Here is an 18,034-nt window from a genome sequence, read left to right as displayed (position 1 = left end):
GTGGAGGGTGAGGAAAATGGAAGGCCCTGTGTTTCCTCATTATTTAATGTTAGGAGTGCATCCACGTGTGGACGTTAATAGAGTGGATGGCATCTTCCCCTCCTGACAGCAAATGTTTGTTTTTTTGATACGAACGTCTGCAGTCATTACCGCCGTAACGTAAGACGGTGGCAGGCCCTTGTTATCTCCTATCATTCCACTGGGAAATAACACAGCTAAAATAATGAGCATGCCATGCTATCTGACTAATGTAATTCACTGGTACAGAAACAGCAGATACACTACACCACAGAAGATTTGTATTCCAAAACAGGGCACAAAATATGAACCAGAGATGGCCTTTCTAGCATTATAACGACACAATCTTATATGTCACGTCTTAAATATCATACCTTAAAATCTACACATTTTCAAAGCAACATCGATTTATTTTTGTTACTCTGACTCCTGTAAATGGCATGTCTTTTCCTAAATGCCACGTTTCAGTGAACACAAAGAGAGGGTAGGCATCTGAGAGGGACCTTAGCCTTTTGTCTTCTCCGGAAGCCATGTACACGGCAGTTAGCCTGTCAGACCGCATAATCACCAAGGTAAAGAGGCCAGGAATAGACACAGGAGAGACAGCAAATAGGGGGTTGGGAACAGTGGCACCTGCGTTAGCCGCACACGTTTCCGCTAAATCCCAAAACAGGCTCAATTTGTTACTGCTATAAAAGGGAGCTAAATGCAGTACATAAACACAACCACAATGGCTCTTTTTTTCCTTCCAAGGAGCAAACTCATGTCAGGCCTTAAAATGATGGGATACGAACTCGGGGAGTTTCCCTGAGGGAGAGTCTGCGTTACCTCAGTCTGGGTCCATTGGACAAAATCCTTAAATGAGACCCATGGAGTGAATTTTGTCAGGTCTGTTAACTGTGACTTGAAAAACCAACGGCACTTTACGGAGGGAGGGCCTGTGCTACGCCTGCCCAGAATCCAACCACCACAACACAGAAACATAAAACCAGCAAAGATACACATCTGTATGTCCAGCACGGCAGAAAAAGTCTCAATTTCATCTAACGACTCATAAAGAAACTGGGATTGTGGTATCATCTGTTCGGAGAGAGCCAGATAAGAGAAGACGGGGGGGGGGGGGGGGGGGGGGAGAGAGAAAGGGGCGACCCTAATCTAAGCTTAATAATAGGTTCATTAATATCCTCGCACAAACAGGATACATCTTATCCCCGCTGTGTTTACCTTTCATTTCCACAGAAGGTTGACACGCATAGCCGATTGGAGCGATCCCCTTCCATGGGGAGTTAATGGCACTCTGTTGTGCATAAAACACATCTCATCATCCAAAAGATGAAGTCGAGGCCCTATGCACAGCCGTGTCACTGCTTCTGAAAGGGAGACTGACTATAACCATGTAAGATATGTGTGGTGTCCATATTAGGACAACCTCTTGCTGAGACTGAGGCTTCTAATCCTAATATGGACACCATAGATGTGGCTTCAATGAGTGTACTTCTCATCATGCCATGATCTCTTGAAAATTGGTAAAAATAGTCCATAAGCCTAAGATTAAACTTAATACACTGCAATTGACTACCCTAGATAATACCCCATCAAATGTAAGCTGAAGTGACAGTGATGTTTTTGGACTAAAGTAAATGAACATTAATGAACAGAAATGGAATGAATCACCACAAAATTCCATCACCCATTATATTTGACTTCCATGGATATTTACTTCACTATGTACTTTGGAACTACCCTGTTTTTATAGTTAAGTCCAAACCCGCAAAAATTACAGTAAATCATGCTATTGAGTTTGGTGCATGCATAAACACAATCACACACACACGAGAGAGTATCTAACTAGTCTATAGAACTGCAGGGTGGGGTTGATAATGCAAGACAAATATTTTGGAAATGAATATCGACCCTATTTTTTCACTATGAACGCAAGATCTGCATTTGGTTTGAATTACAGTATTCTCAAACCATTCAAAAACATCTCTCAACACTTAAGTAAAGAAGGCAGTTCCTGTTCCTCTGCATTCCCAATCTGGTTCTAATTTAATCACACACAGCTCAAAGTGAGGTTTCCTTAGTGGGTACCAGTACTGCAAGAACAACTTTAACACATTTTGACTGCTCATGAATTTGACTGCCATTGACATTTCTAAAATAAGTCTATATAAGACACTGCTGTTGTTAGAATCGCAATATCACAAACAGATCGGAAGTTATAACCAGTTTAAGGAGGGCATCTAATTTTTTGAATTGTTTTCCATTGTTGCCCGACCTTCTCCCAACAGGGGAAGGTGCCGTGCCCATTTAATAATACCCTGATAATGAACTCGAAACTGACCCTAAACTATACCGAAACTAATTTCACACATAACAATGGAATAAATAAATGAAGTAAAATATGATGGGGAGAATGGTTGAGTTGTTGAGCGAGGGAAAGTGAACAATGCAGAATTATGTAATCACCAATTGTGAGAGATGAACAGGGCGGGTAATTCTATTGTATTGGTATATTCCAATTATAATCTCAAAATTGTTTGTACCCTAGATCACTCCTACAAATCCAAGCTTTATCAGTCGACTCGAGCCTACTTGGAGTACACAGTGAGAGTATGTGTAATTTAAAATGGCAAGAAGACCAAGACGAATTGATGCACATGATGTATTCTTAGAATAAAGGGTTCCAATAGGGTTCTTGGGCTGTCCCTATAGGAGAACCCTCTGTGGAAAGGTGGGACCAAAATGGTTCTACATGTAACCAAAAGGGGTTCTTCAAAGGGTTCACCTGTGGGGACAGACAATTCTAGAAAACACATACTCTTTGAAAAAAAGCGCTATCAGTGCAACAAGATCTGAAAGAAAATGATGAGATGGTGGGGAAGAAAATAATCATGACATCTCTGATGATTATTCATCTGATTCTGAGCCTCAGCCTGAACCTACACCACCGAGGCCTAAGCGCAAAAAAGCCAGAACGATGCGCACTGAGCAGGTGTCTGTGCCACTATCAAATATAACGGTCAGACAGAAGGAAGGAACAAGCTGGTGACTACGGGCTGATAATCAGCACAAAATGAAATCACTGAGACAGCAGGTCCTACATCTCAAGCAAAAAAGCTATGCACTCACCAGCACAGGGAGCAAGGAGACTCTGCCTGGGAACTGTCTGTAGATGACAGCTATGGTATTCGATGTAGCATATAAATAATAGACTATTTTTGACTGCTTTGATATCGACACTTACAGTGCATTCGGAAAGTATTCAGACCCCTTGATTTTTCCCACATTTTGTTACGTTACAGCCTTATTCTAAAATGTATTAAATGTTTTTTTCCCCTCATCAATCTACACACAATACCCCATATTGACAAAGCAAAAACAGGTTTTTATACATTTTTGCAAATGTATAATAAAAAATTAAATAAAACGATCACATTTAGATAACTATTCAGACCCTTTACTCAGTTCTTTGTTGAAGCACCTTTACAATTACAGCCTTGAGGCTTCTTGCGTATGACGCTACAGGCTTTCCACACCTGTATTTGTGGAGTTTCTCCCATTCTTCTCTGCAGACTCTCTCAAGCTCTGTCAGGTTGGATGGGGAGAGTCAGTGCACAGCTACTTTCAAGTCTCTCCAGAGATGTTTGATCGGGTACAAGTCTGGGCTCCGGCTGGGCCACTCAAGGACATTCAGAGACTTGTCTCTCCACCTTTGTCTTGACTGTGTGCTTACGGTCATTGTCCTGTTGGAAGGTGAACATTTGCTCCAGTCTGAGGTCCTGAGCGGTCTGGAGCAGGTTTTCATCAAAGATCTCTCTGTACTTAACTCCGTTCATCTTTACCTTGATCATGACTTGTCTTCCAGTCCCTGCCGCTGAAAAACATCCCACAGCTTGATGCTGCCACCACCATGCTTCACCGTAGGGGATGGTGCCAGGTTTCCTCCAGACGTGACGCTTGGCATTCAGGCCAAAGAGTTTAACTTTGGTTTCATCAGACCCGAGAATCTTGTTCTCTGATGGCAAACTCCAAGCGGGCTGTCATGTGCCTTTTACTGAGGAGTGGCTTCCGTCTGACCACTCTACCATAAAGGCCTAATTGGTGGAGTGCTGCGGAGATGGTTGTCCTTCGGGAAGGTTCTCCAATCTCCACAGACTAACTCTGGAGCTCTGTCAGAGTGACCATTGGGGACTTGTGGAAGCCACTATGTTTCTGGCCATTTTGAGCAAATGCTGATGCTCCAGATACTCAACTAGTCTAAAGAAGGCCAGTTTTATTTCTACTTTAATCAGAACAACAGTTTCAGCCGTGCTAACATAATTGCAAAAGGGTTTTCTAATGATCAGCCTTTTAAAATGATAAACTTGGATTAGCTAATACAACGTGCCATTGGAACACAGGAGTGATGGTTTCTGATAATGGGCCTCTGTACGTCTATGTAAATATTCCATGAAAAATCAGCTACAATAGTCATTTACAACATTAACAATGTCTACACTGTATTTCTGATCAATTTGATGTTATTTTAATGGACAAAAAATGTGCTTTTCTTTCAAAAACAAGGACATTTCTAATTGACCCCAAACTTTTGAACGGTATATATATATATATATTTATATATATATATATATCGTCTTTGTATCTCAAAATCATTGTAATGTGGTTAATAACCTTAAAAATCTAAATGAACATTATTGAAATCCAAAAGACAAAATTCATCCAGAGTGCCAAAAATCGATAAAGGTTGGATGTGACAGCAGAGATGAGGTGCGCACTGTTGACCACGCCCTCTGACTTTGAGAAGATCAGGCACACCCATCTTATTAGTGGTAGTGAGATAATGGTGCTTTCAAGACCACTGGGAAATCTGGAAAAAAACGATGTCAAATCATGACTTCAGGGCGAAATTATGTCAGACTAATTTGCAATTGAGTGTCATAGCCCCACATTAAAAGTATGTGATTGTTTGTTGAGAAGACAATCTCAATCTGCAATTGACTGCCATAGCCCCAAATAAACAAGTCAACATGGCTGTTAATTACATCATTATTTCCACATGGTTGGGGTCGCCAGAATGACAGCACATTAGCTTGAATGGGGGTCCCCCTTCTAGTGTGAAGAACAACTAGTCATCTTGGGGTCCATACACACAACAAAAAATACATTACAGATGTAAGACTATACAGTTGAGTTGACATTACAAGACAGTCACACAATTGATAGCAGTAGACATTAAATACATTTTTGGGACAAGAGGATGAGACAAGAGGAGTCAACAAACAATATACATGTTAAAATAACTTAACGCGCCATGACAGGAAAAAGTACAGAGCATCCAATACACATCATCTATCAAATTGCTCAAATGTATGCAGAGCATGAATTCCATACCACACATTTCATACCAGAGCAAGCATACATGTAATTATGATTAGGTTGCCTAATCTGACAATAGACCATATGGGATGAAGAACAACAGTACATGTGAATGAACTCTAAATGAAAATCTGAAATGTTTTATTCTTTTCACCTACACAATAAAGACCAGAACTGGCTAGATCAATGAGATAACCTTAAAATCCACTTTATTTCCTTATCTTATGACATGTTTCTGAAGGGGAAAAAATGTTTGCCTGCCGCTAATGTGGAGCCCAAAGTGAATGCTAACTGATTTGGAGAGAAGATGGCGTGTGCGTGAGATGGAGCGCCTCTGTGGCAAAGTCGACAGATATCCCCTGTGTCACTGTAAGACAACAACAGAGCTCCTATCTAGAGCCACTTGACTGCAGCTTCCACCCGAGAGACAGGCAGAAAAAGAGGGAGAGGGAGAGGAGAGAACGAGGGAGAGGAGAGCGAGAGAGAGAAGAGAAAGAGAGAAGGGGGAGAGCAAAGGAGAGAGAGAGAGAAGGGGAAGAAAGAGAGAGAGGACAGAGCGAGAGAAAGAGAAAGAGAGAGAAAGAGACAGTGAGTGCCAGTGATTTGAGGCCAGAGCAGCACAGCAATATGTCACATCCTAACCGCTGGCTCTAGAGACTAGAGAGGCTTGTGTCATCTCCATACTTGACAGATACTTTGCCTGCCTCTGGAGATGCAGTCTAAATATAACCAAGACTAGGGGAGAGATATGGTTTTTAAATTTGCATTCAACTTGATAGATCACACAAAATGGTGTATACACGTAGGCTACGTTGCAGGAAAGGTCATTCTATGAGATATGGTCATGTGCGACCTGTGGGACTCCATTCCTACAAGTGTGATACTCCATATGTGGAGCATTCAGAATGGAAAGAGAAATAGAGTGTGAAATAGCAGAAAGTGACTGGTTGAAAGACACATCCGAGAAGAGAACTAACTGGGGAGCAAGACTGACTGCAATGAGAAAGGAGACTAATTTTCCCCATTAGCTCTTTGACACATGAATGGTGCCAGGGTTATTCACCGTCCCAGTCAGTCATCAAAAAAACATTTGGAGGGCACCAGCTTGTCCCAAAAGGGAGGTTGCGAGATGATTCGATGTGAAAGGCTTCTTTAACTGTACTCCACTGTATTTCACTGATCATCTGGGTGGGAGGATATTGAACATAACAGATAATAATAAAATGTAGCACTGTTCGGATATCTCCATCCAGCCTTAGAAGGAATTAAGACAAGGTCAGAATCATTCTATAATCTTTAGGCTAGCCTATATACTGTAAGAGGTCGTTAGCTCAATCAGATGTAATGTATAGCCTAGCATAGAGAGCATATAGGCTACTGTCAGGGCTTTATCAGAGGCAAAAGCAAAATTACTTTTAATGAAAACTTACTTACGCCTATATACAGTTCTGTGACCGTACTCATTAATGACAAAGTTGGATCATACTCACTAATTAATGACAAAGTTGGATCATACTCATTAATGACATTATCTTTATTTTCTCACTACCTAACCTACTTGTTTTGTTTGAAATGCTCTGAGGCAAACTGACTACCAAAGCGTGTTGTTTCGAATGCTCGGGCCGGGTTGCATGGCTTGTCTAACTCACTGCCATAATGCAACTAATGAAAGCTCCGTCTCATCACCCCATGGACAAGCAGGCTAATTGCGGTGGCGTGCCCCGTCCGTCCCGATGGCATGCCCCTTCCGGAGTGTGCCCCATCCACCCCGATGGTTCAGCGAGACTGGGACAACACCACACACACACACACACACCACACACACGCACGTCTCAACCCACTGGGCACAGATGTCAATTCAACATAATTTCATTGAAATGAAACATGGATTCAACCAGTGTATGCCCAGTGGGAAGGCATGATAGCTTAGTTATGGCGTTGGGCTATCAACCGAAAGACTGATAGTTTGAATCCCGAGCAGACAAGTTGAAAAATCTGCCAACGTGCCCTTGAGCAAAGCACTTAACCCTAATTGCTCCAGGGTCCCCGTTGATAATGGCAAACCCTGGACGCAACCCCACTCTCTGAGGGTGTCTCAAGGGGAGTTGGGATATGCAAACAACACATTTCCAATTCACACATGCATATTAATACACAATGATACACGTGTGAAATTGGACAAATATAAGCACCCACCAATTTACTATGATCGACCCGACTATAAACACACAAACAAAATAGTGCGGGAGAACTTTGAGGATGAGTGAGGACTCTATTCAATCCGTTTCGCGGAAATTCAGCGTTCCAGCGTGATTTCAATTTAAAGCCAAGGTTCACGCAACAGCGGAGACTGCATTCACTGCATATTAGGGATTATTATCTTCCCAAAAATCTATCAAAAGTTTCAACCCCAGGGAATAATTCATATTTCTCCTGAGAGTCCCGAGGAATACACCAAAAAATCAGAAGTGCCCGTTTAAAGGTTTTAAAACCAAGATATGGTCACTATGCCAGGGTTCTTCTCCCCAATCGCCACCTTGTCGGCTTGGCTGTGCCCTTTAATGTAAAGATTTCAGAGCAAATGAAACTGATATTGAATAATGATTGAGTAACTATCGCCAATGACGTTGTTGTGAACTGGAAAAACTGGACATTCATAAATTCAGAGCGTTATCATGTTCCTCAATTAATTCAGCGCATTTCAGCAATAGGCTATCTCGACACGGAGCGAGCTCCGGATGGACAGTGCACTTCCCAAGTATAGAGTAGAGCGTTGTCGAATCATACAAACTGTGTAACTGCACTTTGTAAATGACTAAAGTTGCTAAGCTCACTAGATAACCTCCTTCAACGAATGACAGAATATCTCCTACATTTAGCTAAATCTATTTGATGATTACACAGATCGCAGATCAGCTCATGAATAACAGGGAGAGGAAGAGTGGAAATAGTTTAAATATCAAGCTATCTTAATGAGGACCAAAAATCCATATCTAGTCTCATACTGTTTGTTGATCACACATTCCCTACCGAAGCTCTCATATGGGCAGCAAGTAGAAGACAGTGCAGAGGAGCGGGGGAAATGTTACAGCAGTATTTTGGCATGCAATGGCGAGATAATGCAACCTATGAATAAAGTTTTAATGCGAGACAGAAGTCAGGATTTTGGATTTCAGCAGGATTGGGACTGGATAGGGAAAAGAAAATACCCACTGGGCAAAAACTGGTCCAATCAACGTTGTTTCCACGTCATTTCAACCAAAAAAATGTAATGTGATGATGTTGAATTAACATGGAAAACTGATTGGATTTGCAAAAAGTCATCAACGTTACGGAATTTCGTATTTTTTCACCAAACCTTTAAGCTAAATCCAATGACATGGTGACATTTCTTGTTGAATTCACGTTAGTTGACAACTCAACCAAATGTAAATCAAACTAGATGTTGAACTGATGTCTGTGCCCAGTGGTTAGGATTTTTTTTCGCGCCTCTCTGAATTGTTAACAGACTTCATGTCTGTGACAGAGATGCCTATGTATTGAATTGTGCATAGGCCTATCAACTTTGTGACTGTCTGAGGTCACAATAACCAGGTTTCCATCCAACCTTTTAATGCACGCGTAAAGATTTTTTTTTGTCTGTAAACATTCCAAATGTCAACAAAACTAAATACGCTAGACAAGGTGGGATCTTTTTGTGTCTGTAAAATTATATATGCAAGAAATGGTGGTGGAAATGCTTTTATGCGCAAATATTGACATAATATCGATCATTTCGAAATATCGATCAACTTCGAATCACGCGATGGACGAAATGTTGTGTGGTCCTCCAACTACTACTCTGGAAGATATGCAGTTTATTAGGCTACAGATAAAAATGGATTTATGATGAACGTCACGGAATTTGGTGAAAGTGCAAAGTGATGAGCTCGGATACCCATGTTAGTCCCTACTGCATATATTGACTCAATAAGAAAATGACCTTTCCATTTCTACCGCGCAATCTAGAACGCTGCTACTTTCGTATTGCTGAATCCCATATGAATATAAAACATATCAGATAATGACAGCCTTATATATATATACAGTGCCTTGCGAAAGTATTAGGCCCCCTTGAACTTTGCGACCTTTTGCCACATTTCAGGCTTCAAACATAAAGATATAAAACTGTATTTTTTTGTGAAGAATCAACAACAAGTGGGACACAATCATGAAGTTGAACGACATTTATTGGATATTTCAAACCTTTTTAACAAATCAAAAACTGAAAAATTGGGCGTGTAAAATTATTCAGCCCCCTTAAGTTAATACTTTGTAGCGCCACCTTTTGCTGCGATTACAGCTGTAAGTCGCTTGGAGTATGTCTCTATCAGTTTTGCACATCGAGAGACTGACATTTTTTCCCATTCCTCCTTGTAAAACAGCTCGAGCTCAGTGAGGTTGGATGGAGAGCATTTGTGAACAGCAGTTTTCAGTTCTTTCCACAGATTCTCGATTGGATTCAGGTCTGGACTTTGACTTGGCCATTCTAACACCTGGATATGTTTATTTTTGAACCATTCCATTGTAGATTTTGCTTTATGTTTTGGATCATTGTCTTGTTGAAAGACAAATCTCTGTCCCAGTCTCAGGTCTTTTGCAGACTCCATCAGGTTTTCTTCCAGAATGGTCCTGTATTTGGCTCCATCCATCTTCCCATCAATTTTAACCATCTTCCCTGTCCCTGCTGAAGAAAAGCAGGCCCAAACCATGATGCTGCCACCACCATGTTTGACAGTGGGGATGTTGTGTTCAGGGTGATGAGCTGTGTTGCTTTTACGTCGAACATAACGTTTTGCATTGTTGTCAAAAAGTTCAATTTTGGTTTCATCTGACCAGAGCACCTTCTTCCACATGTTTGGTGTGTCTCCCAGGTGGCTTGTGGCAAACTTTAAACAACACTTTTTATGGATATCTTTAAGAAATGGCTTTCTTGTTGCCACTCTTCCATAAAGGCCAGATTTGTGCAATATACGACTGATTGTTGTCCTATGGACAGAGTCTCCCACCTCAGCTGTAGATCTCTGCAGTTCATCCAGAGTGATCATGGGCCTCTTGGCCGCATCTCTGATCAGTCTTCTCCTTGTATGAGCTGAAGGTTTAGAGGGACGGCCAGGTCTTGGTAGATTTGCAGTGGTCTGATACTCCTTCCATTTCAATATTATCGCTTGCACAGTGCTCCTTGGGATGTTTAAAGCTTGGGAAATCTTTTTGTATCCAAATCCGGCTTTAAACTTCTTCACAACAGTATCTCGGACCTGCCTGGTGTGTTCCTTGTTCTTCATGATGCTCTCTGCGCTTTTAATGGACCTCTGAGACTATCACAGTGCAGGTGCATTTATACGGAGACTTGATTACACACAGGTGGATTGTATTTATCATCATTAGTCATTTAGGTCAACATGGGATCATTCAGAGATCCTCACTGAACTTCTGGAGAGAGTTTGCTGCACTGAAAGTAAAGGGGCTGAATAATTTTGCACGCCCAATTTTTCAGTTTTTGATTTGTTAAAAAAGTTTGAAATATCCAATAAATGTCGTTCCACTTCATGATTGTGTTCCACTTGTTGTTGATTCTTCACAAAAAAATACAGTTTTATATCTTTATGTTTGAAGCCTGAAATGTGGCAAAAGGTCGCAAAGTTCAAGGGGGCCGAATACTTTCGCAAGGCACAGTATATATATATATATATATATATATATAAATGACCTTTCCAAGTCGATAATAGTATAGGCCTACTGTACATTGGTGACGTTACCTAAACTGCAGTCTACACACAAGGAGTGCCCAGGGATTTTCAGTAAAAAGCTGTTATCACAAAAATTCATGCTACTTTTCTTCTCTCAACAACTTATCACATGCCGTAGCTGATTAAATTAGGCTATCCAATGTGGACAAATCATTCAAATAGTCTAAGCCCATACTTCGATAGACCTATAGGCCGTCATTGTAAATAAGAGTTTGTTCTTCTTTGACTTGGCTAGTTAAATAAAGGTTAAATAAAATAGGTTAACCAAAGAACCAACTCAAAACCAAAATTATACCAACAAAATCGTCATGTTGTCAATATTGGCTGATGCAGCCATTATTTCCTCACATGACACACCAGACTGGCCTCAAATTAGTATTATATGTTACGTTTGGTATGGTTACATAAGACAGAAGGTTACTTAAGCCAAAAACAAAAGGAGGGAGGTTGTTCGGGGAGGATGTGTGGGCATTTTACCTGAACATCTAGCAAACAATGATGTATATAAACCCTGGATTGCTGATGCTATGTATTAACCATTGAGATGCTTTGCCATATTGGTCGACCAGTGGAAATTAACGGAATTCTATAGTATTTAAATTAAATGTTTCAAGGACAAAATTACATGTATTTAAGTATTTTTTGTTGTAGCAGGGACAGCAACATTAGTCAACGCAAAAAATATACTTTAAGGAAAATGTTATGAATGTTGTCATTTTTCTATTAAGCTCACATAATATCATTTTAAAGTATGCATTAAGGTGTCCGTAATAGAATACACTTAGGAAAATCGAATGTAGACATTAATAAATGCATTTCTATTACGTCCAAAATATGTTTTACCATGGTGGGGGTGTGCCAAGATGGTGGTGCAGTAGCTTCAACACAGCACCCTTTATTAGTCATCTAGTGTATATACAGTGCATTCGGAAAGTATTCAGGCCCCTTGACTTTTTCAACATTTTGTTATGTTACAGCCTTATTCTAAAATGTATTAAATAAAAAATGTCCCTCATCGATCTACACACAATACCCCATAATGACAAAGCGAAAACAGGTTTTTAGATTTTTTTGCAAATGTATTAAAAATTTAAAATGGAAATACCTTATTTACATAAATATTCAGACCCTTTGCCATGAGACTCGAAATTGTTTCTACAACTTGATTGTAGTCCACTGGTGGTAAATTCAATTGTTTGGACATGACTTGGAAAGGCACACACCTGTCTATTTAAGGTCCCACAGTTGACAGTGCATGTCAGAGCAAAAACCAAGCCATGAGGTCGAACAAATTGACCATAGAGCTCTGAGACAGGATTGTGTCGAGGGATAGGGGAAGGGTACCAAAAAATGTATGCAGCATTGAAGGTCCTCAAGAACACAGTGGCCTCCATCATTCTTAAATGGAAGAAGTTCGGAACCACCAAGACTCTTCCTAGAGCTGGCCATAGGAGGAGAAGGACCTTGGTCAAGGAACCCGATGTCCACTCTAACAGAGCTCCCAAGTTCCTCTGTGGAGAAGGGAGAACCTTCCAGAAGGACAACAATCTCTGCAGCACTCCATCAATCAGGCATTTATGGTAGAGCAGCCAGACGGAAGCCACTCCTCAGTAAAAGGGACATAATAGCCTGCTTGGAGTTTGCCAAAAGGCACCTACAGGACTCTCAGACCATGAGAAACAAGATTCTCTGGTCTGATGAAACCAAGAGAAAACTCTTTGGCCTGAATGCCAAGTGTCACGTCTGGCGGAAACCTGGCACCATCCCTACAGTGGTCAGCATCATGCTGTGGGGATGTTTTTCAGGGGCAGGGACTGGGAGACTAGTCAGGATCAAGGGAAAGATGAACGGAGCAAAGTACATGGAGATCTTTGATGAAAACCTGCTGCAGAGCACTCAGGACCTCAGACTGGGGCGAAGGTTCACCTTCCGGCAGGACAACGATCCTAAGCACACAGCCAAGGCAATGCAGGACTGGCTTCGGGACAAGTCTCTGAATGTGGCCCAGCCGAGTGGCCCAGCCAGAGCCCGGACTTGAACCCGATCGAACATCTCTGGAGAGACCTGAAAACAGCTGTGCAAGACGCTACCCATCCAGCCTGAGAGAGCTTGAGAGGATCTGCACAGAAGAATGGGAGAAACTCCCCAAATACAGGCGTGCCAAGCTTGTAGCGTCATACCCAAGAAGACTTGAGGCTGTAATCGCAGCCAAAAGTGTTTCAACAAAATACTGAGTAAAGCATCTGAATACTTATGTGAATGTGAAAAGCTATTTAATACATTTTAGAATAAGGCTGTAATGCAAAAAATGTGGATAAAGTCAAGGGGTCTGAATACCTTCCGAGTGCACTGTATAAATCATTGCGAGCAACCCAAAGTTTGTGTGTTTGAATCACATCATGGACAACTTTAGCATTTTAGGTAATTACCCACTCATCAACTGAAACAATTAATAACTTGTTATAGCAATATAAAAATGAGGAAGTATACGACCTAATATGTTTATATAGCCTAATATCTGGAATGTTTACTGAACATAAATATAAATGCAACATCTAAAGTGTTTGTCGCAGCTGAAATAAAAGATCCCAGATATGTTCCATATGCACAAAAAAGCTTATTTCTCTAAAAAAGAAAATGCACAAATGTTTACATCTCTTATAATAAGAATTTCTCATTTGCCAAAATAATCTATCCACCTGACAGGTGTGGCATAACAAAAACCTGATTAAACAGCATGATCATTACACTGGTGTACCTTGTGCTGGGGACAATAAAAGGCCACTCTAAAATGTGCATTTTTGTCACACAACACAATGCCACAGATGTCTCAAGTTTTAAGGGAGCATGCAATTGGCATGGTGACTGCAGAAATGTCCACCAAAGCTGTTGCCAGATAACTGAATGATAATTTCTCTACCATAAGCCACCTCCAACATCGTTTTAGATACATTTGCAGTACGTCCAACCGGCCTCACAACTGCAGACCAGGACCAGGTATAACCACGCCAGCCCAGGACCTCCACATCCGGCTTCTTTACCTGCGGGATCATCTGAGACCAGCCCCCTGGACAGCTGATGAAACTGAGGAGTATTTCTGTCTGTAATAAAGCCCTTTAGTGGGGAAAAACTCATTCTGAATGGCCGTGCCTGGCTCCCCATTGGGTGGGCTTGGCTCACAAGTGGGTGGGCCTATACCCTACCAGGCCCAACCATGGCTGCGCCCCTGCCCAGTCATGTAAAATCCATAGATTTGGGCCTAATTTATTTATTTCAATTGACTGATTCCCTTATATGAACTGTAACTGTGTAAAATCGTTGAAATTGTTGCATGTTGCATTTATATTTTTGTTCAGTATAATTACGCAAAGGCTATTGGATCCCGCAATAGACTGTCGAATGGAAATAAGTTGTGATATTACTCCGAAGTTGTGTTTCATCATCAACATGAATACCATTTGGAAACAGGAGCTTTGAAAATGCCTACAAACACAATAGACTATACATTTTAAAACATTTTAAAGTGTGTTCAAAATATCTGTTGGACACTCAAACCAATGAACCTTATGGCAATTTGAACATACATTGGCCCATAGCAAATATGCAAATGTGTAATCGATTTCGTAATGATAGTCTTGGCTACATTATTTATCATGATGTTGACTGAGCTTCAGAAAACACAATAGCTACGTTTTAAGATATGCTTGGGATGAAGGACAAGGTTCTTGCAATGTAGAGATTTGAACACATCTTAAAACTGCGAGGGCTTTGTAGAAAATGATTTCGAGTACAATATCATCTACTATGCTACTTCACATGTACACTAACATGGATTGCGCTATACTTCAGCAAGTTGTATTTAATGAATATAAAAGCGCGTGGCTCATGTACTGAACTTACCCAGAAACAATGTGTGAAATAAGCCAGACATCACGACTCTCATCTGGAACGAAAATTCCACAGACTCTCAGCTGGAACAAAAATTCCACACAAACGAGCAGAAAACGACGTCTTCTTGCTCCCCTAAATGAGTTTAAATCATATACCTGTGCCCTCAAATTTAAAAAAAAATATAATAAAATAATAATAATCGGAATAGAGCAATTGAAGTTAGTGGGGCAATCTATCTATATAGGTAGGCTACACAGGCTGTCACACACGTTCTCCCAATGTCCTTGTGCTCATTCACAAATATAGCAGCACCTTTTCATTATTTCTCACAGAACACCCGGTAAATGAATTAGAGTTCCACTACACCTAACCGAGAATACAGGACTGCCTTCTTGCAGGATCCGTTATTATGCACCCTCACTCTCTCTTCATTCGACAGGATACAAAGCGGGTGCAATAGGAATGCGCACAGCCGGCTGAAAACCGGGGACCTCTACAGTTGCGAGTGCACACATGCCCTTGCAGTGCCAGCGCGAGCGGTTTCACACCAACACATATTCCTACCAGACAAGCTGCATGATGATTGGCCACTCCTTATCACATTCCCAGGTACAGTACTACAGCCGCAGCAGCGTGAGGAAAGAGCACTGGAGTTGGAGTGACTGTGACTGCAGTGGAGTTATCTCAAACGAAGCTCTCACAAAAGTAGAGATTTGCACAGCATATTATAACATTATGAAAGTGACAAATACCAGGTTATATTCACAAGTATGTTTAGGCTCACTTTAAAAAGAGATGTCAATGTCAATGTGACTTCCCTGCAGGGCCCGCGTTATCTGATTATGTCTTGACAAAAGGAGTACTGCATGTCATACTTTTTTTCAGGCCAGACCGAATCAGATACATGTGCAAAATATAGTTAGGCTGATGCTCCCTAGTTTCAACAGAGAGGAAGGGGCTAAGCGAGAAGTCTCACTCTCGCAAAAATCTTTCCTGAACAAGTCCAATGCGTTTCTATTGGCATAATATGCAGGCCTGAGCTTAGCTGTGTTCGAATACTCATACTATCCCACTAACTGTGTTATTTGTGCTGCAAATTGAGTATGTATGCGTATTGGTCATAGTATGGATATAGTTAGTATGCCAAAAGTTTGCAGATGTCGCACTACATTCGCCAAAATACGAAAACGGGCGTGGCTTCGCAACATTTTCAGATTTGAAGAAAATGTTGGAAAATATGCAGGCGAAGTCCAACGAGAGTGGCTACAAATTCATTGCTTTAACGAATTATGACAAATCTTAAGAAATGTTGAGCAATGTAATAAACTAATGACTTTTCAAATAAGTTTAGTTACGTTGGCTGACAATTTGTTAGGTACGCTAGCATATCATTACAGCAGTTGCTTGTATGTTCCGGTATGTTAGCTAGCTACATAACTTTAGTTGGCTTCGAATACATCAAACTTGCCAGTATATTAACTATATGCTAACTGCCCAACGTTTATTGACATGATTATTTACGTCATTCTTAGCTTAGCTAAGTGGTATAGTCATTGTGCATTCTTAAAGGACATTGGTAATGAAGTCGTAAGATATCTAGCTTGTAATTTGTTATGCTAACAAGCTAGCAAGAAGTTGCATAGCAACATAATCAACTTTTGGTATACAGGTGAAGTGCTATTACATTCAACTGAAAGGATACCGTTCGTTTAACTAATTGTATGTACAGTATGTTAGTATAGGTATTCAAACACAACTCTTTTCACTCGCATTCCCACCTTTGGGACAACAACTCACATTGTTAGGGCGGAGACATGAGCGTCTCGTCAATATGCATATGATTGGATCACGGTGTATCAATGTATCCATATGGTTAGAACATTGGGCCAGTAACCGAAAGGTTGCTGGATCGAATCCCAGAGCTGACAAGATAGTTAACCCAGTGTTCCCCGGTAGGCCGTCATTGTAACTAAGAATTTGTTCTTAACTGACTTGCCTAGATAAATAAAGATTAAATATTTTTTATTTTATTATAAACAGATAAACATGTGAATTAAGCTCAAACGCTTGAACGAGCGTGTACAGGCTGGAATTAGAATGCAAGGTCATTAATGAGAGAAAACACTATTGTAGCATCAAAGTCTATTTTGTTACGTCGATGCAAACCAATGCTGGTAAAATGAGCGGATAAATTGTCAGAAAATAGACTGTTTGTACATTGTTCGGTCTGGAATGTTGACATTCATAGTTAAAGTGTTTATTTAACGTTGATACGTTTAGCTGCCAGTGCCAACATATTTGAACATAATAACTTTATGCCTACCTTTGTTGATTTTGAGCACAGGCATATAGCCTAGGCAGGCTACAGCTGGGAAACTCGTGGAACTCTGTTCAAGAGAGGATACTGTTATGTAGAAATAACGAGACTAGCTAAATTCTTTATAAACTGCTAGGGATTTACTAGCTACAACTCTCCTCATGTTCACAAGCTTACATAACAGGAGGCAGGTACGGTGGCTCCCGTAGGTGAGTCAAAAGGAACACACAACAATCATTCACAGGGCTACATAGCAAACATAACAAATACAATTGTTCATTATGGATTCCCATGACAATTAAGTTGGCATATGCTATGCAGTGTATGCGAATTCAAGCTCTCTACTCTCACATGCAAATTTTGACCTGCCGTATGTTGGCGGGTGCACAGTGCTCTGTTCGGATGCTGGCTTCCCATAAAGTAAATGTATGTTTTGCCAAAATTATATATTTTCTGCCCGAAACGTTGGTGATTTACCCAATAAATTACTGGGAGGTTATACATAGAGTGTGCGACTCTCTTTATTATTGTTATAGCTTATAGTTTATTCGCCGTTAGTCAGCACCTCTACATTAAATAATTGTCTCTGGGTGTGCACCAGCTCATGTTATTTAATGCATGTATTAAGGTAATTTACCGT

The 18,034-nt window shown here is 40.7% G+C and overlaps 1 protein-coding gene across 1 annotated transcript in view; it reads right to left on the bottom strand.

Annotated features, from left to right (window-relative positions):
- LOC109891839 (CXADR-like membrane protein) overlaps positions 1–15,590 on the bottom strand; it is a 128,424-nt gene extending 112,834 nt beyond the window's left edge. The window contains exon 1 of the mRNA XM_031826836.1: positions 15,087–15,590. Coding sequence (XP_031682696.1) covers positions 15,087–15,129 — 43 coding nt within the window. The 5' untranslated portion in view covers positions 15,130–15,590. The remainder of the gene's footprint in view (positions 1–15,086) is intronic.
- Positions 15,591–18,034: the final 2,444 nt, after the last annotated feature.

This window comes from Oncorhynchus kisutch, linkage group LG6 (genome assembly GCF_002021735.2).
Source record: "Oncorhynchus kisutch isolate 150728-3 linkage group LG6, Okis_V2, whole genome shotgun sequence".
NCBI lineage: Eukaryota > Metazoa > Chordata > Actinopteri > Salmoniformes > Salmonidae > Oncorhynchus > Oncorhynchus kisutch.
This window is presented reverse-complemented; position numbering and strand designations above follow the sequence as displayed.